At 38.9% G+C, this 20,371-nt stretch overlaps 3 protein-coding genes and 1 pseudogene across 3 annotated transcripts; 1 reads left to right on the forward strand and 3 right to left on the reverse strand.

The window, feature by feature from the left end:
• On the reverse strand, positions 4,400 to 5,452 carry LOC104728791 (B3 domain-containing protein At5g38500-like). The gene has a single exon (XM_010447723.1). The coding sequence runs from the start codon at positions 5,450 to 5,452 to the stop codon at positions 4,400 to 4,402; it is 1,053 nt and encodes a 350-aa protein (XP_010446025.1).
• Positions 8,373 to 10,231, forward strand: LOC104725637 (annotated as a pseudogene).
• Positions 10,404 to 14,604, reverse strand: LOC104725638 (ceramide kinase). Its single transcript, XM_010444309.2, has 13 exons — positions 14,189 to 14,604; positions 13,944 to 14,114; positions 13,688 to 13,855; positions 13,517 to 13,609; positions 12,944 to 13,036; positions 12,460 to 12,670; positions 12,346 to 12,369; positions 12,138 to 12,225; positions 11,783 to 11,932; positions 11,477 to 11,578; positions 10,976 to 11,341; positions 10,831 to 10,897; positions 10,404 to 10,757 (listed from the first exon to the last, which is right to left on the reverse strand). Exons 1-13 carry the CDS (start codon positions 14,360 to 14,362, stop codon positions 10,620 to 10,622), a joined length of 1,845 nt encoding a protein of 614 aa, XP_010442611.1. The 5' UTR covers positions 14,363 to 14,604; the 3' UTR covers positions 10,404 to 10,619.
• Positions 14,936 to 19,271, reverse strand: LOC104725639 (branchpoint-bridging protein). The gene is made up of 2 exons (XM_010444310.2): positions 16,717 to 19,271; positions 14,936 to 16,058 (listed from the first exon to the last, which is right to left on the reverse strand). Exon 1 carries the CDS (start codon positions 19,171 to 19,173, stop codon positions 16,753 to 16,755), a length of 2,421 nt encoding a protein of 806 aa, XP_010442612.1. The 5' UTR covers positions 19,174 to 19,271; the 3' UTR covers positions 14,936 to 16,058; positions 16,717 to 16,752.

Genomic DNA, 20,371 nt, shown 5'->3' on the forward strand with positions numbered 1-20,371 from the left:
TGACATGTTAAACACTCTATAGACTAGGATACTCCACCGACATCAATTACTCCCATCCTTAGGACCTCTTTCTTTCTGATTTTTATTACATTCTTGAGACTGTTTCGTTTCTTGCTTTTTAGTTCATGCTTAGACTTGATTCTGTTTTTATTCATTTTCGCTTCTTGTCATACATTTTCGTTTCTAGTTCTAGAACATATTTCCGTTTTGCATTCTGATCATTCTAGGACTGTTAGATAAAAACACTCTTATTGAATTGGCTTAACTTGTGATTTCTTGATTGCATCTTAATTGTTAGCAAAGTTTCCCAACTGGATTGACACCTTAAGTATTACAACTGCCTAAGGTTAATTGAACCTGCTAGGATAAGACACACAAAAATCTTAGTATCTGATTATACTTTTTTTTACTAAATGATATGATTAGTATTACCAATAGATCAAGTGTATTCAAAAAAAAAGTTGAGATGTACCAGAGGTTAGTACTACTGATCAAATCATCCTGCAAGAGAAAGAGATGATGGAACGTTTATCTGATAAGAAGACAGCTTATATATGTTTGTGAATTAGCCAAAGGTATCACTTATACAGAGCCTTTGTTAACTGGTTGGAAACCTCTCGTAGATATTAGGACCATGTCTAGTAACCTCATTTACAAGATAGATTGAAACCGAGGTAAGCAAAATCTGTGATGGGATTTTGAATGTTCTTGATGCTCATCTTATCCCATCTGCTTCACCAGCTGAATCCAAAGTATTTTACCTGAAAATGAAGGGAGATTATCACAGTATCTTGCTGAGTTTAAGGCTGGTGCTGAGAGGAAAGAAGCTGCTGAAAGCNACCATTTCTGTGGTGGTCAATTTCTTCAAAAAAAGTTGTTTAGGAGCTTGTTTCTCTTCTGTTTGTTGTGGCAACTGAGCTTCCTTGTCTTTTCCACCTTTGAAGCTCTCAAGATTTCCTGTCCTATGGAACAAGATCGAGTGTTGAGCTGTTGGTGCCAANGCACTCACCCAATAAGGCTTGGTCTTGCCCTCAACTTAACAGTGTTTTACTATGAAATCCTGAACTCGCCTGATCGTGCTTGCAGCCTCGCAAAGCAGGTTTGTGTACAACAGATTTCACTTTTTACATCATGTGAAAGTTATTGACTATAATCTTACTGAATGAGCTCTCTTGGGTTTCTGCAGGCATTTGATGATGCAATTTCTGATTTGGATACATTGGGTGAGGAATCATACAAGGAAAGTACACTGATCATGCAGCTTCTTAGAGACAATCTCACTCTCTGGACTTCAAATATAACAGTAAGCATCAACACAATATACATTTTGATCAAGAGCTTCTTTGTTATGTAATTGACATGATTGTTTTTTTTTCTGGTCATTAGGATGAAGCAGGAGATGAGATCAAGGAGGCAGCATCGAAGCCTGATGACGCAGAGTAAACCCGAAGGAGAGGAAGTCACTTTATTTTATAAAAAGTAGAAACTTTCATGTGATAATCTGAGTGAGGGATAGCTCAGGATTCTTATAAGGACACAGTTTTATTCTTGTTTGTTTGTTTGGTAACGATTTGAAAACTACTTGCTATTGATTCTTCCTTTAGATTCCTCAAAATTTCCTATTCTCCTAATGAAATCAAAACTTTTTTTTTTAATGATACTGCAGTTTTCTTAACATCGGTTTTTTTTTTGGTTCTAAATATAGTTTAAAATCAGGACAACAACCATAATGATTGTTGAATCACCTGAATAGCTTAGTAAACAAATGAAGAGCTGCTAGTTAGTTAACACCTCCACTACACCTGAAAGTACAAAGACTGCTATGTGAACTTGTGAAGTCCAATATCTGATTTAGAAAATGTTGCCAAGCTTTCTTGAGAATAAGAGCTATCCAAATAATCAATTTTCCATCTCACAGGTTTCGACTTTGAGATTTAAATTTCTTATTATGCTTTTAATGAAATTGAAACTTGGAAGTCATGATCTTATTGTTTTTGCTCTGTATATTGTGTCAGCATTTTGGAGGATTGGATCATTTCCATCACAAATGTATTTAACAGTGTGATATGAGCCGACTTTGATCTAGTGATTGGAACTAGAACAAGAGATTTAAGAGCTAACTTCCCTTTAACCCAACTCTCTCCTTGAGAATTAGGTTAATTGTTGGAAGCTTGAAATTCTCATTAGCATAAGAGGGTTCTTATATAGAACCTTACACCGATCTATCTCTCTATTAAAAGTAAATTATATAAACCTTAAATCTAATTAAAAAGGATTAATACCATAATTCTAATAATCATATCAAAACCTAATAATCATATCATTACTCCCCTCTTCCACTTGAAGCTTGTCCTCAAGCTTCAGCTCATGGCATGTCCTCCTCTTCAATTGGTTCATCGTCTTGATTAGCACCATCATTAACTACCGTGATCTGAAAAAGGACTGGTTTGCAAACATGCCCTCGGGTGAAGAATTCATCACAGTTGAAGCAAAGACCTTTTGCTCGTCGCTCTACCATTTCTGTGGTGGTCAATTTCTTCAAAAAAAGTTGTTTAGGAGCTTGTTTCTCTTCTGTTTGTTGTGGCAACTGAGCTTCCTTGTCTTTTCCACCTTTGAAGCTCTCAAGATTTCCTGTCCTATGGAACAAGATCGAGTGTTGAGCTGTTGGTGCCAAATGTCCTCCAAACGTCCGTGTCCGCTTGTCATTATCAATCTTGTATTCATTATCTCGGGCATATTCCATTGCTTCAAATATTGTCTCTGGCCTCAAATACTCAACTTCTTTTCTTAAAGAATCAGTTAAACCCACACAGAACTGCCATAACTGTTGATCACCTGATAGCTTCGTTTGCCTTACCAAACATTCCTCAAACTGCTCACAATACTCATCTAGTGTTCCTGTGTGTCGTAGGTTACTTAGCTCACCCATAGGATTTACTGCATCTGCTCTGCCAAATCTACTTCTGCAGATTTTCTTAAACTCTCTCCAACTTAGTCGATGTGTAACTAACCTTCGCAAATTGGTATACCAGTGATGTGTCTTATATGTCAACACAAAGGTTGCTTGACGCACTTTCGCATCATCGTTGTATACTCCTTGATCCTCAAAGTAGTCTTCACACTTCTGCAGCCACTCAACAGCATTCGTTGACCCATCATATCCTGGAAATTCCATCTTAGATGGTGGAACTATGATTCTCTCAGCCTCCCTTCCTCCACTCTCTCTTCCTTTAACTACACTTTTCCAAACAGCCCCTTTGTGTTCCCTAAAGTTCCCCGTCATGCGAGTGGATCGCTCCTCTTGTGGAAGTTCCCCAATGGCCCTCACCGACCATTCTCCACCTCCATCTTGCAGTCGGTGTCCCTGTTCTCTTCCCATAGAGCATTGTACCCAAGGTCCAGTGGAGGAAGTGCCTTTACCCTCTCCTTCGTTGGTGTTGATATTTTTCCCTGCTTTAGAAACCGATGCTGTGTCTTTTTCAACCTCCTCTGCTTCCACTCCCACCACCGAGGCCAAGAAACGAATTTTACCCAAGACCTCTTGCTTATCGATTTTCATAGCTTCCCTGATCTGGGTTTGCTCTTCTCGAACCTCTTCTATTCTTGACTTATTCTGCTGTTGCTCCTCCTGTTGGTCCGCTCTTATGGACTCAAGAGCAGCTTGATGTGAGTTTGAAGTCTGCCGGAGTTCACCCACGTCAGCTTGCATATGTCTGAACGATCTATTCAAGTCCTCGAGCATCTTCATAACTTGCTCAAACTGTGATGTGGTCATCGCTCCTTCTCCCATTGAACCGGCTTGCTCTGATACCAAGATAATATGAGCCGACTTTGATCTAGTGATTGGAGCCGTGATTGGAACTAGAACAAGAGATTTAAGAGCTAACTTCCCTTTAACCTAACTCTCTCCTTGAGAATTAGGTTAATTGTTGGAATCTTGAAATTCTCATTAGCATAAGAGGGTTCTTATATAGAACTTTACACCAACCTATCTCTCTATTAAAAGTAAATTATATAAACCTTAAATCTAATTAAAAAAGAATAATACCATAATTCTAATAATCATATCAAAACCTAATAATCATATCATAGTGCAGTAATAACTAAAGTAGACAAAACAAGAAACCATATTTATGACAAAATGTTCAATTCAAAAGAGAGAAAAGGTCTGAAACAACACAAGGGATAGACAAGTTACTACTAATAATAGAAGAGAGGAACAAAACCATAATAAAACCCCCTTTAATGTAGCTAGCTAATTAACACTTCCTAGAAGTTATTACTAGACCATAACCCCAAGTTCAACGGCTGTGCAGAAGAAATAAACTAGATCAATCAAGTTACATCGTTTCAAGAGAGACAAATCAAACATTATCAGACACCAAATTAAGAAAGAAGCTTAGTATGTCTCAAGAGCAAAGCAGAGTACTCCACGGCACCTGAAAGTCCAAAGACTGATCTTGTCCTTGGCGTTTAAGTTGTTACCCTTGACGACATCGTTCCAGCCCCAGTTCAAAGCGTAATTCAAGGTTCCATGTCCAGTTTCCTTCTCCATGGGCCATAGCTTGAAACGCAAACCCCACTTTTCACATCTTTGGTTCACAAGAATCGTTCCCACACCGATAGTCTCATCTATGGCTCGAGACTCCCCTGGCGTCAAGAATTCGTCTCTGATTAGCTGCTGGAATGGCATTAAGAGACGGCTCTGGGCTGATTTGACATCAGTCGGTGTTAGACACCTCTCAAAGATCAGCAAAGGGTTTGCGGCATCAGCTCTCATTCTTCTCATCACCTGAAATATCCACTCTGGTGCATCTGTATCCGTCCTCTTTGTGAAAGAAGCAACCTTTGCTTTCTTGAATTTACCGCCCTTCCTCTGTTGCACGGCACGCCTCTTGCGACTTGTTGTTGTGTTCTCCTTTAGGCATGGTTCGTAACTAGGGTCGTTCGTCTCTGTATTCTCAGACTTAGCCGTGTTGTAACCGAGGAGTAACGAAGGGTAATTATAACAACGAAGGTTCAGGAACGATGAAGACGACCCATTATTAAGATCATCCAAGTTTCGTCGTACCAATCTCTTCATGTTCTTCTCAAAGAGTCTCGTCGTCTCTCGGAGGTAGTCGTAATCTTCACAGACAATCTTAGATTTCCCCTTCTTTGCACGAAGAAGCTCTGCATCTAAAAAACTAGGGTTTTGTGTGTTTTTCTTCTCATGATCATCGAGCGATGAAGAAGAAAACATCATAGAAGTCCCATCATTAGGGTTTTGTTGTGTGTATCTTCTAATCACCAAAGACGATCTTTTCTTCCTCGGGAAAAGATGGAAGAAACTCTTGTCGCTATCTTCTTCTCCACGACGACGACGTTGTTCTTCTTCCTGAACCATAAGCGCAGTATCCACAAGTAAAAACAAATTCGACCACATATCCTCCGTGAGATGATTCATACTCATGGTGATCGAATTGAAAGAATCTCAAAAAGTTGTGAGAGTGAAAGACGTGATCAGGAAGAATGAAATTGTTATTGAGAAGATCGGAGAGAAACTGAAGAGAAAAAAGTGCCGTCTCTTGCCTTATATACTTACATAAGGGTTAGGGTATTTTGTTTTTTCCATTCTTGTGTTTGAGTTTAGTGGTTTAATTATTGTGATTAGTAACTAATTATAGCCGTTGTGGTCATGTTGATTAGGGGTAATGATGTAATTACGATTTAGTTCCTATTTGGTATTTCCTTTTTCCGAGAATTAGAAGAGAAGTAGTGAAAAAAACTAGGAAGTTTCTTTGGAGCTTCGTTTTTGTTGTTGTTGTTGTTGTTGTTGTGTATTTAATTTTATTAATAAAAAGTCTTTTGGCATTTACGTTCAACTTCAAACAACTTCTCAGTGTTTTTTTACTCCTGAACTGGCCTGATCGCGCTTGGAGCCTTGCAATTACAAAGCAGGTTTGTCTTTGTCTAACGACGTTACTTCACTTTTTACGTCATGTGTGAAATTGTTAACTGAATGAGCTATCTTTTGAATCTGTGAAGGCATTTTGATTTGTTGATGCTATTGCTGAGTTGGATACTACTGATCATACGATTCAAGGAAGTGAGAAGAGTGAAACAGGGGCAAATGCTGAGGGGTGGGGTGGTACAAGTGAATGAGTCAACAAAAGAGGAGTGAAGACTTTGAGTAGACCAGAGGCTTTGCTGTCACGGATTCTGTGAAGGAGACGCTATGAGTACTCTAAACCTTTAACAATGGTGGTGCGTCGTGAGCTCGGTCCGATGAGGTGTTTGTTGAGGTTTCCAAGTTTCATTAGGTCGATTGCAACAATTGGAGTTGATTTTGCTTCGATTCAATCCGATGGTAAGCTGGACTTTAATGCCTACCCGGCGTTCGACAAAATGCTTCTGGGAGAAGAAGGAAGCAACAACATAAGCAGAGAAACCGCCTTAAGGCATGGGTGCCATTTAAGTTGGAAACAATGTCATGAGACGGAGTGGCTGCGATTATAAGACAAATCACTATCTGAAACTCATCATTGAGTTCTTTCCCTGTCAGTTTCCTTACGAGTTCTTGAACAGTTGGTGGAATACGTGCGTGTGGATCCACCAACAAGAATCACCTCATTTTGACATCAGGTGCTGCAGTTCAAGTGTGTTCTGTTCTTGTTGACATCTAATCTTCACGTTTTGTAATAAGAAATTTTACATTGTACTTTGATGAGCTATATCACTAAAAATGCTATTTGGCCTCTGATTTCAGGCTGGTGTTCTATCTGGAGACGTGAGTGACATCGTTCTCATTTTTGGTGGAGTCATGACCAAGATCATTTTAAGAAACACCACACTTCCAACTTCTAAATCACAAGTCTTTTCAACTGCTGCAGATGGACAGACAAGCGTTGAGATTAATGTGTTTCAGGGTGAGAGAGAGTTCGTAAGAGATAACAAGTCTATTGGTATCCCGCCTGCACCACGTGGAGTTCCACAAATCGAGGTCAATTTTGATACTGATGCCAATGGAATTCTATCTATCTGTCAATGCTTGCGACAAAGGCACAGGAAAGAAGCAGGACATCACCATTACTGGTGCTAGTACCTTGCCAAAGGATGAGGTGTGTATAAAAAAATTATATAAAAGTTACTTCACTTTTTTGGAGTTGTAGTGTTTTTTCCTATTCATGTTTAAATGATTCATATTGGTTGTGGGGTGTTGTTGCAGGTATACACAATGGTGCAAGAAGCAGAGAGGTTTGCCAAGGAAGACAAAGAAAAGAGAGATGCGATTGACACAAAGAATCAGGCTGATTCCATCGTGTAGAACCAAGAAGTGATGCAGATTGGCCAGTCTCTGTACGACCAACCCCAATCAGGTTCTCCTCCTGGAGTTGAAGCGTCCTCGGCATCTGACTCATCATCTTCAACCAAAGGTGGAGACAATGGTGATGATGTGATCGACGCTGACTTCACTGACAGCAAATATATACAATTCGGATTCATACAAAAATTATTCTTGGGGTTTGTCCATGATCGCTTTTGTAGGAAGGATAATTTGATTTGTGGGCAGCAAATGAATGGTAAGAGACAAATTTTGTCTTTTAAACACATAAGTGAAGCAATATTGTGGAGCACAAATTGTCCATAGAAGCAGTGTTGTTTTACAAAACATGTACCAAATAAATCAAACCTCTCTCTGACTTTCACAGAGTAGTTTAGACGTTCCTCTGCAGTATATCATGCAGGCGCAGGTTAGATACCTACAGAGTTAAACTGTACAACAAAACACAAGACCAAATAATTTATATACACAAACGGTTGCAGTGTTATGCAGATCTGTACACATCAGAGGCGGAGTCCGTGGTTCTTAGGAACGCTGCATGCTCTGCCCCAGTATCTGCGCTCTTCATTGCATCCACACCTGCCATTACCACCACCTGAGTAATGCGCGGTTGTGTATAATTGGTTAAAACCGTGACCCGGTTAAGGAGCTCGGAATAAATAATGAGATCATCATAGGGTAAAACTGGAACGTAACATCTTGATTTTGTTTTGGATACTATGTAATGTAAAAAATGTTTGCCATGTTCGTTTTTTTTTTCTTTGGTAACATTGCCATGTTCACTATTATACTTTTCTAATTTCCACTCTCATTTAGTTTTTTTTTTTTCACTTAATTATATGATTAATAGATCAAGTATATATAAAAAAAGGTTGACATGAATAGTTTACACAAAAGAAGAAAATATGGAAACTTAATGTTAGCGACAAAAAAAGAATTGGAAACTTAATATTTTTTTTTCCTTTTTGGTGAATATGGAAACTCATTGACTTATTATATAAGAGGTCCATTAAAAGTTTCAATAACAAAAGATAGTTTTTTTTGGTGTTAAAATATTTGAGGCTCTCTAGTACTCTACCCTAGCTAGGTTTCGATCCTCCTGAGAAGGGAACAAATTCGATTTTGAAATACAAATCATGGAAGACGATCCTAGATACGTCGAGTATGTTTCAGTGGAGCACCGGAGAGCAATGGTAAAGGACAAGTTTCTTCTTCAGCGGAAGCGAAAAGCTTCGGAATTGGAGGAAGAATTAGAAGCTGACAAGGAAAACATCGCCGAAGCTTCTGCTAAACCTAGTTTACTCGTTCAAGCAACTCATCTCAAGCGAGATGTACCCGAGGTTAGTGCTACTGATCGAATCATCTTACAAGAGAGAGAAATGATGGAGCGTTTATCTGATAAGAAGACGCTTATGTCTGTTCGTGAATTAGCCAAAGGTATCACTTATACAGAGCCTCTGTTAACTGGTTGGAAACCTCCTTTAGATATTAGAACCATGTCTAGTAAACGGAGAGACTTGCTTAGGAAGCAATGGCATATTATTGTTAATGGTGATGATGTTCCTCCCCCTATCAAGGACTTTAAAGATATGAAGTTTCCTAAACCTGTTCTCGATACTCTCATGAAGAAAGGGATAGTGCAGCCTACTCCAATTCAAGTTCAAGGTCTTCCTGTGATTTTGGCTGGGAGAGATATGATTGGGATTGCCTTCAGGAAAGACTTTGGTTTTCGTACTTCCTTTGATCATGATTGCTCTCCAAGAAGAGAAGATGATGCCTCTTGCTCCTGGAGAAGGTCCCATTGGTCTTATTATTTGCCCTTCTAGAGAGCTTGCTACTCAGACTTATGAAGTGATTCAGCAGTTTGTGGCTCCTTTAGTCGAGGCTGGATACCCGGAGTTGAGGTCGGTGCTATGTATTGGAGGAGTTGATATGAGATCTCAGTTGGAAGTTGTGAAGAGAGGTGTTCACATCGTTGTTGCAACCCCTGGGAGGCTAAAGGATATGCTCGCCAAGAAAAAGATGAGTTTAGATGCTTGCAGGTACTTGACACTAGATGAGGCAGATAGGTTGGTTGATTTGGGTTTCGAAGATGATATAAGAGAAGTCTTTGACCACTTTAAGTCTTAACGTCAAACGCTTTTGTTTTCTGCCACCATGCCAACAAAGATTCAAATCTTTGCTAGAAGTGCTCTTGTGAAACCTGTGACTGTTAACGTAGGAAGAGCTGGAGCTGCGAATCTTGATGTGATCCAGGAGTTTGAATACGTCAAACAAGAAGCAAAGGTTGTTTACCTCCTCGAGTGTCTACAGAAGACCACTCCGCCGGTTTTAATATTCTGTGAGAACAAATCTGATGTTGATGGTATTCACGAGTACTTGTTACTGAAAGGAGTAGAAGCAGTGGCCATCCATGGAGGAAAAGATCAAGAAGATAGAGAGTATGCAATCTCTTCGTTTAAATCTGGGAGAAAAGATGTCTTGGTTGCGACTGATGTTGCTTCAAAGGGTCTAGATTTCCCTGACATACAGCATGTTATAAACTATGACATGCCAGCAGAGATTGAGAACTATGTGCATAGGATAGGACGAACAGGTCGGTGTGGTAAGACGGGGATAGCAACTACGTTTATAAACAAGAACCAAAGCGACACCACGCTGCTTGATTTGAAACACTTGCTGCAAGAAGCTAAGCAGAGGATTCCGCCTGTCCTTGCTGAGCTGAATGATCCAATGGAAGAAGCAGAGACCATTGCTAATGCAAGTGGTGTCAAGGGTTGTGCGTATTGTGGTGGTCTTGGACATCGTATTAGAGACTGTCCAAAACTTGAGAACCAGAAGAGTGTGGCCATATCTAATTCAAGGAAAGACTATTTTGGCTCTGGTGGCTACAGAGGAGAAATATAAATCTTGTTTTGATCCCTTTGCAAGTTATCTCATCTTAGTTGTTACCGAACTGTGATGTTTTTGTTCCATCTTGTCCTTGTACATTTTTTAAATTGTCTGATAGGCAACTCTGATGATTTTTGCCACTGTATTTTTGATATCTGTCGATCTATAACTTGAAGTATTACAAAAATTTGCTAAGTGCAATTTTCCTATTTTGATGCAGCTAACTAAATAAAATTATCATGTAGCTATCACGTTACATTACATCTTGGTTTTTTTTGGATACTATAAAATGTTTGCCATATTCACTATACTTTTCTAGTTTCCAATCTCATATAGCTTTTTTTCACTTGGGTTACTAAAAACACAAGGCTCCATATAAAACCCCACATTTACATGCATGTTGTTATATCTCTGGACCAGACGCGAACAGAGGTATAAGGCCACGCAAGACTTGAGCTGATAAATGGTGAGCCTCAAAGATCTCTCCGTCCAAATTCCACACACTCTCTTCCCCAAGTGATGTAAACGTGAAAGCTCGCGTCTGCATTACCAAATACATTTTGATCATGACCCAATAAGTTATAAAGATTTGAAAAGGAAAACATTTTACAAACCTTATGGTATTCCACAAACTCGAAGTTTAAAGGTTCTCCACCTCTTTTCGCAAGCTCGGTGAGGTGCCTGTAACCCATTAGAATCGCTGATTTAAATAAGCCTTACTCATTAAATGAATGACAATAGGAAAAAATTAGATATTACCTTAAGTATTTGGGACGAGAACAATCTTTTATGAGTATGAGATGAAGGAAACCGTCAGAGAGGTGTGCATCCACGACAAGACCATCAGGTGCTCTTTCATTTCGGTTTGACATCACTGCAGCACCTACACTCAGAAACCTCCCTTTTGTTCTACACCACCTTGTATTTTCTGGATACGAGATAGGTGTTGTGCGTATAATATTTCCATCCTCAGCCTTATCGTTACAAATGCTGCATTTTGCACGACATAGTATTTTCTCTGATCTTGTGGTACTTCGAAATGGCCACGTTTTACTCCGCGTGTGTGGGGAAGCTTTACCATTTTCTGATTCGGCTTCTTCAAACATCACCTCTGCCTCATATGATCTTCATTAACATATAAACCAACAACTCAAACAATAATGCTACTACGCTTGTAATAAAACTAACATAGATCATTTATCAGAAATTCCACCAATGTGTATCACATTCCTTGGCAGTGTAAATTGGTTAGGAATGTACCTGTGCTTCAAGAATATCTTAGTTCCAACATAATCATAGCGTTTGGGACCCATCCACCGATATTTTTCACTTTCTGAAATGACATCGCCATAAAACCCGTATCTGAACTAATCAATTGTACAAAAACTCTGTTAGAGATCGAAGCAATCAATTTTCATATCATAGGTTCTAGGATGCCACTAACAATTAGAAGATAAGGTTTGGGGCTAGCAAGTGAAGGATGACAACTAGAGCTTTTATAACTTGACAGAGTCTGCCATTCCTTACTACCGGAAAAACATCTCACTAAAAAAGTTTGGTCATTACCCAGCAAATGAGGCTGCATAACGAATAAAAGGTTCAATCGTCGAGGTTGGTGCCGTTTTCCACCGCACAACCTGCATTGCATCTAGAAAGATCTTTCTACCTAGAATGATATGCAGCGCAGATGTGACAGGATCACGAGCTCCTGTGGTGCTGTAACACGAAAGCATACACAGTAGTGGCTTTCAAAGGCTATTTTACATTCTAGAGTTACTGAGATATACCAAATCTTTCAAAATTTGTAAGGAGTAGAAAAAGAGAACCAGACAGTAGACACTGAAAATGCATATGCAGTTGCATGATAATCTTTAATAGCGGAAGGATGACTATGAATATTATGGTGATAAAAAAAACATACCATATCACTATAGCATCAGTTGAACCTGCCGGGATGAGGCCGAATCTTGGCCTTCCACCATTGAAGGGATAATTAGGATCTTCAATATCTGCGAAATTGCCAATAAAAAAATAACAAGATAAAGTGATTTAATAAGACAGGGCGAAAACCAAACAACCAGAAGCAGGCAATGTAATTGGAGGTTTTGTAGAGAACTAAATCCACTGACCTTCACATGAGCCATTGACTGTCCCTGTAGGTAAACAATAACACCCAGAGATTACAACTTGTTAATAGTCAGAGCGCTTCAACAAAGATTAGATAAAGGTGATCATTTACATACTGAAGTTCATGACCTCTTGAACTGATACAGGAAGAAGAGGATATTGTTCCTTTTTTTCAGTCTCATGAACTGCATCTCCTTGTTCTGGAACTGAGGAGCTACCGCTACTTCGAACAGAATTGAAAATCTCTGAAGGACTTGGAGGGAGAGGGACTTTAAGTCTCGGTAAAAGATATCCATTAAGGATTTCATTGAAGAAACCATCCCCACCCTGAACATAGGTCGTTTTTCAAGATATAACAACAATCATATCATGAAAAGCAGATTTATGAGCTATGAGGAAGAAAATGTGTCAACATACAGGAGTGGAGAACCTTCATCAAGTTTCATTAACCATATTTTACTCATAAAAGTGTTATAAACTGAAGGTTATTTCACATCACAAACATATTTCACAAATGCACTGCGCGAATAAATCACTAAAATCATTGTCAAAAGAAGTACTTTGAGTCAATGAACCATAAAAAAGAGGTATACAACTTACAACAGCTATGATGCCATCATACGAATGGAGCTCTTTATTCTGGATAGATGTCATTACATCAAATGCATGTCCTGCTCGTTCTGTTACAATCACCTGATTTAAATGGTAGGTAAGTAAAGAATATCGAACCAAGGACCATACATGCAAAACATTCATGTGCATTTATTCTCTATGTGCGCGAGCTATAGTATCACAAGAAAGTATACATACAATGAATGTAGAAACGGAGAGTCACATTTGGCCAGCAAACAGCCTAAAAACATCTTGAATGGCAGATATTGTGGAAAAGTCATGCTGCTATATCTACTACAACAATATATATATATATATATATATATATATAGCACTTGTTCACTGAAAATATAGAGTATGACTAGAGAATAATGAACCAACAACTACTTACATTATAAACAACATTTTCCCCTAAATGCTCTACTATAGCACAAAATCTAATCAGTTACTCGAAAGAATCAACGTCCGTGTGCCTTTTGCCAACAAAGAATAACCTATAACAACTTTCACAATAACAGTTAATAAACGACCATTCTGCTAGTGATGAAATGAAAAGCAGACCTTGGTATTAACTTTAGCGCGGATGAAGATCTTGGAAACAGTTTCCCAGACCTTAGAGCCATTTCCTTTGCCACTTTTGGGATGTACGAATACCTAAATAAGTGGTAAAAGCAATCCTGTCAAAAGCATTGATCAACAAAAGTGCTACAGCCTAACAACAATAAGACTTACCAAAAGATTTCTTGGTCTATCGACTTCCTTGATCAAAGAGTAATTCAACTGATCCATCCAACTCTGACACGTCTGCAAATCCATATGACCAAAAGTGAACTCGGCAAGTTTCCAAAGACAAGGCTCCTTGGCTGAACTTTGAAATCCGTGCACAGTGAACCTATACATCTACATCAAAGCAGAGAGAGAGACTCATTACACCAGTAATCTCCTCCAGAAGTAAAACAACAAACAAAATAGGGAAAAAAGAAGAAACCTCTTGAGAAACTAACAAGCGTTCCCGGAAACAATCTTTGGCATGTCTAAGACCTGACTTTGGACTATGCAACAAGCCATAGTTTAAAAACTCAACAGCATAAATATCAGAGAATTTGATCGCAGTTTTGCAATCCTGAGAATTTCCAATTCCTAAACAAGTCGTTCCCTCCTGTCAACCATAGAAGAAACTGGCTTCAAAAATCAAGTCAACGAACACACAGTCATATATCTGAGGAAACTTACACAATCTGAAGCATCCAAACATCTCCAGGACAAACCATCATGATTCCTAGAGAGCAACACTTCGCCAACGTGATCCAAGAAAAAACAACCGCTTAATAATCCACCGTCGCGATCTACGTTACCGCCGGAATCACGAAAACTAGAATCATCATCTTCATGATGAGCTTCCTCCATTTCGAAAATCGCTTACAAGATTAGCAAACTCCAAATATTTTCGATTTATTAATTTATTATTTTGGGTAGTAAAGAAAGGGATGACGTCAATAATATTAACGGGAAACCAAACGGCGGAGCGAAGACGGAAGAGATTGGCACCAGCCGTGCCACCAATCAGATCTGCTATAGGAAAGTATCGCGTAATTGCATAGCTAGGCCCGGCCAAAGACTGGGTTTTTGCATATTAGTCCAACTCTATATTTTTGTTAACAAGAAAAGTAATCAAAAATGAACCTTTACAGTTTACAAGTCCAATACTCATCCCAAGCTAATGTATCTTCCTATCATAATATATTTTTAATTGAATTTTTTTTTTTTTTAACCAAAACGATTATTTAAGAAAAGTACAATTTCTCGAACTATCATTGATTCGTTGGAAAACTAATTCTTCTAATAACTGAGAAAGCCTTCAAATTCTCTCACACTTAGCTTCGGTGACTTAGCTTATCATTATTGTGGGATGTTATCATAAGAGTATTGATTTTTGTTTATCATATATGATATACCTGTCGTTGTACTGATTACTGCTAAAATAAAACACAAATGATATTCATGTTGTTTTATTTTATGTTTTCTACATTAATCCATATATACACGAACTCCGTTGAATTAAACTGTGAACAAGTTATTCGATCTCAGTTGAATTGAGCGATAAGAATCTTGTTAGCTCAGACAAGGGCTCCCCCGATTGCCAAAATGTCAACCTCCTTGAATACGATCCATGCCAACATCCCTAGTTATAATACATCACACCACTTACCAAAATAGTTAATGTAAGTAAACACTTAGCATAATGAGGCCCTGGAAGATGCAGCTTCTTTCTTCATGCACACATAATCAATATATGCAACAATCATGAGACAGTTGATTTATATAAGATGCTTCTGACTCCTTAACAAATTTAAATTCTTCAACCAACACATGCTGACTCTTAACATGCAGACATTGAAACACATATACTCATTAACACAGATATAGATAGAGATAATAAGGCCTGAGGACAAGAACAATGTTATTTAAAGTTAATCTGGATCACTAGCCAGAAATCACACCTGCCATATGGAAGCTTGAGAGATATTATATATCATAAAGATTGAATTAAGGTGAGAACAACGATGTTATCAAGTATCGGCATCAGTAAGTCCAATGTAAATTCAACATACCCTGTTGCCTTCAGGTTCCTGCGAGAAATGATGAGTTCCCTATGCACACAAGAGGCAAGACAAACAAAAGAGATAACCTCAAGAGCAAGAGGATTATATCTTGCATCAGTAAGGATAATAGATATATCTTTAGCACTACATTACCACCAAAAGTTTTTAGTGCCAAATGGAAACAGTACAAGAAGATATTGTGAGTAAAAGAGAACTGAAGACAGACTTAACACACTGATCAACGGTAAATATGAGTATAATGAAATGAAACAAGAACCCCAGACATATATAGTCCTACAAAAGAGCAGCAATTATTATCAGTAACATAAAATAAAAATCTTATGGCCTTTCTGGAAACCGCAATTGTCTGAACTGGGAGCTTCCAGCCTGAATCTCTGCATATTTTACAACAGCATAGCAAGGGTTAAGAGGTGAGTCCCAAACTTCCAACAAGAAAGATGTAAGAAATCAGGGTACAAGAGCTCCAAGAAACATCACACCTGACAAAATTAACAATATCAACAAAACAAAGATTCGTGTTAATGAGCCATATACAATAAGAGAGACAAACTTTTGGAATCTAAGTTAGTCGCAGTTTAGATCTTGTCAAATGAAAAAAAAAAAAAAATAAAACTGAAACATTAAAACAAATGTTTCCATATGGGACAGAAAACACATTATGAGTTGCTGATTAAACATAGAGCAAACAGGGTAGACTGAAATAATTCGAACATCCAACCCCCCAATTCTATGTTTCAGAATCGAGTACCAGGACAGATGCTCCTTTAGCTGTGGGAATACTCACAAACACATCAGTGACCGGCTTATGAGTAACAGCAATTAGTTATCATGTGATAAAACTAGGAAAAGAGATATAACATAAGCAGGACGGCTTTCAAGAACTAAATAATGGACAAAAAGGCAATCACTACATGTTGTTGCAAGACTTGGTTCATCTGCAACCGAAAGTCTAAAAATGATACTGATAATTAACAATTTTGAAAACGTTGCAAAAGTTGAGGAAGAAAAGGTTTTATCATATGTTGAAAGCCATTTGATTCTTTTTTTAGTTCGCCAAAGCCATTTAATTCAATTCCCAATTTAAATTTCAAAACCTTTGGGGAGAACAAAGAATAACATCAGTTGAGGACATCTTACCTCTCCACTACGGAGTGTCTCCTCAGAACACACGCCCTACTTCATTTCAGCCATGAACTTCTCATACTCGGAATCTCCAACACTGGATGGAGTCTCTGCAGGTGGCGGTACTGGAGGTTTCGGAGCCCAGGGTGTGTTCTGTGAATAACCAACAGTGGGCGGCATAGGGGGATTAGGTGCCCAAGGTGCATTAACAAGTCCTTGTGTGTGGTCAGGTGTTGAGACAGGCGGATTGTTGGCCCATGGCATGTTACCCATGGTTTGGGAATGATCAGATGAGGCCGGTGCTGGAGGAGGTGGAGGAACAGCATTGTAATAAGACGGATAACTCATATATGGATGCTGTCCAGGCATAGTCGTGACTGAGCTACCATAGACATTTGGTGGTACAGACGAGGTAGCAGCACCACTGTCAGCTTGTACTCCTGGTGGGAAGCTTTGTTGGGGTTCACTAGAAGATGGGTTTTGAGTAGTGCCAGGTGGAGGTGCTTGTGTCACGTGAGGAGGTGGTGGTGGTGGGTATTGCATTCCATAAGGAGACATATGTTGACCATGGACAGGATGGTATGAACCAGGAGGAGGAGGGGGAGGAGCATAAGGAGAATAGGAGGGAACAGGAGGACCCCAAGGAACTGGAGCTGTTGCATAACCTACAGGAGGTGGCATTTGACCACCAGTTGCATACTGTTGAGAAGGATAGGCATTAGGAGGCTGGTTTGGGGGAGGATAACCTTGAGTTGGTGCTTGAGGGGTTGGAGGTCCTGGAGGTGCAGTAGGCGGTGGCGATTTACCAGCAATCCTGACAGCGAGTGTTCGGCCTTCGAACCGATATCCATTCATTGACTGAACAGCAGTATTAGCCATCTGGACATCAGCGTACTTCACAAAACCATAGCCTCTGCTCAGCCCAGTTATACGGTCCTTGATTACCTTTGCCATCACAATTTCACCAAACGATGAAAACAGATTAATCAAACCATCGTCCTCAAGCATCGGAGGTAAAAACCCAATGTACAGATTTGTTTCATCATATTCTTTGGAGGGGGGTTTGGTCGGAGTCGACCCTAAGCCAGGATGCGCACTTGCACCATTCCCTGCATTGTTAGCCCATGGAGGATTACTTCCCGAACTTCCAGGACCAAGAGCCAAGGTAGCACTCTGTTTGAGAGAAGATTCAGGGACAGTTCCTCCTAACTCTGCCAAGAAGTTCTGATATTCATCATCCATTTTCTTCCCAGTAGTACCCTTCACCGGGCAATCAATAGTAGGGTGTCCACCATCACCACAAATCTTGCAAAGAACATCACTCTTAAAGGTATTGGTACGAGACGGACACGCATACTGCCTATGTCCAGGCTCACCACACAGTCTACAGAATTCTTCATCCCTTATTGTCCCATTCAACGTGGCAAGTTCCCTGAGCTGTTGCCTCTTGTGTTCGTTCAGCACCTCATCAACAGGTTGCAGAAGCTTCTCAACCATACCCGCAGCAGCTTCAAGAGCATCCTGAGTATCAGCCTCGACTAAAACATGCAAGTCCTCATTTTCTGAAGGGTCATATTTCATATCCTTCTTTTGCTGATGTCTACCTTCTTTCACAGACCCTTTACCCCGAATTACAATTTTAGCACCTGTCTCCCTCTCCATTCTCTTCTGAGTATTACCCCTGGGGCCAATAATCAGACCAATAAAATTGTAACCAGGAAACTCCTTCATCGGAATGAAAAGCTTCTTCTGGAGCTTAGGAGGCCTATAATCTGCCGGAGGCTTAAAAGCCGGATTCTTCTTGATAATCTGAGCAATAATTTCTTGTCTTTCTCTATTCAACCTCTCCCTTGCTCTATACTCTCTAGTGTTAATCCTGATTCCCATGTTATCATACACAGGCTCTGGTGAAGGAGACCTCTGTCCTTCCGGTCTATCATCCAAAGGCATACCAGACTGCAACATCCTACTAATCTCAAGCAACCTACTATTCAAAGCCTGAATCTCAGGATCAAACTCAATACCTCCAGTGAAATCCTTCATGAAATCAGGCAACTGAATCTGCGTCTTCGGCTCATCATCTGCCCATCTCGACTTACGCTTCCTAGTCCCAGTACCGGAATCATTACCACCTTCAGCACTAGCGTTATTACTTAACTCAGAAGGCGGAGGATCCCACCGGCTCCGACGCTTCCTCCGGCTTGTAGTCTCCTCCTCACCACCGGACTGATCTTTATCGTTACCACTCAGCGTCTTGCTAACACCGTTCTCCGATATCAAAGGGCGTAAGAGCTCAGGCTTTGCTACTGAGCCGTTAGTGTCTGGATTAGGAGCAGAAGAACCGTTTAGAGCCACGGAATCCGGATTCAAATGATCCGATGCGAGTGGAGCAGTGTCTCCGTTGGAGGGAGGAGGAGGCTGCTCTAGGGTATGCGAATCAGAATTGGAATTGTTTAATTCGGCGGACGCCATAGCGAAACTCAAGAATTAGGGTTTCAGATCTAGGAGAAGGCGGATGCGAGAGATTTTATCGAAGGTTAAGACGAGTACAACGAGATTGACGACGACACAATATTACAAAATTAGTAAATTACATTGAGAATCCTTAAATTGAACAGAGGCGGCTTAACTCTGGTGGGCTAGAGCAGAAATTAGGCCCATAGGAAGCCCAAATAGCCTTTAAGATATAAAGTTTGTTTGATGATTGTTGTGAAATATTAGTATATTAATATATAGAGCTATTCTCAAAGACTCAAACACACCACTAAATGAGTTTTTATTACAAATATACCATCATTAGTTTTGTTTTCTTAAATACAACTAAATTTTATTTTATTCTGATAATCCGATGAAAATAAAACAAGCTCCTTCAAAATTAAATCTTAAAGCCTCAATATAATTAAACCTAAACCCTAAAAACTAAATTCTATATCAAAACTACTAAACAAAATCCTTAAATTATAATTAAAAATTATTTTAAATGTTTGTGTTTTGTGGTATTCTTGGACTACAAATTTATATTCATTTTCAATTCAGCCTCTATGAAAATACATGTCATGAGGTTATATTCATTACCATATTTTTGTGAATATTTGAAAAAAAACGTTTTCTAAAATTATGTTGAATGGTTGTGACACCTATGAACTAAAAGCGAGGATACAAATGCTTAAATTGGGATTTAATAGACTCCAAAATAATTTTTCGTAATTCTCAAGGACTTTCGACTTGATAGCATTACTTAAACCATGTCCATCTTTTTTTCTTTCTAATGTATAGTTTGGTGTGTTATTAACTGAAAGAATACAATGATGTATATATATTTTTTGAAATTTGTATATGTATGTGATGAACATGGTTTAAACAATGAATTAAATTATTTATATAACTGTTTTTTATATATATTTATAAATCTATTTTACTGTGGCAAAATGTTGGTGAAAAGAAAATTAATCAAATAATAGAAAAAAAAGAAGTGGAGAGAATGATCATAATATATGATCTTTGATTTCTCTTCTAATTGGCTCGTTTAAGCTAATCTTTTGTTAAAAAAAAACAAGAAAGGGAAAACATACATATTCCTATAATTTGGAACTATATTGTTGGAAATAAATAAAAAACATAATCATCTTTTATTGTTTCATACTCTCACATTTTTTGTACAGTTGGTAAT

This window comes from Camelina sativa, chromosome 11 (genome assembly GCF_000633955.1).
Source record: "Camelina sativa cultivar DH55 chromosome 11, Cs, whole genome shotgun sequence".
Taxonomy (NCBI): Eukaryota; Viridiplantae; Streptophyta; class Magnoliopsida; order Brassicales; family Brassicaceae; genus Camelina; species Camelina sativa.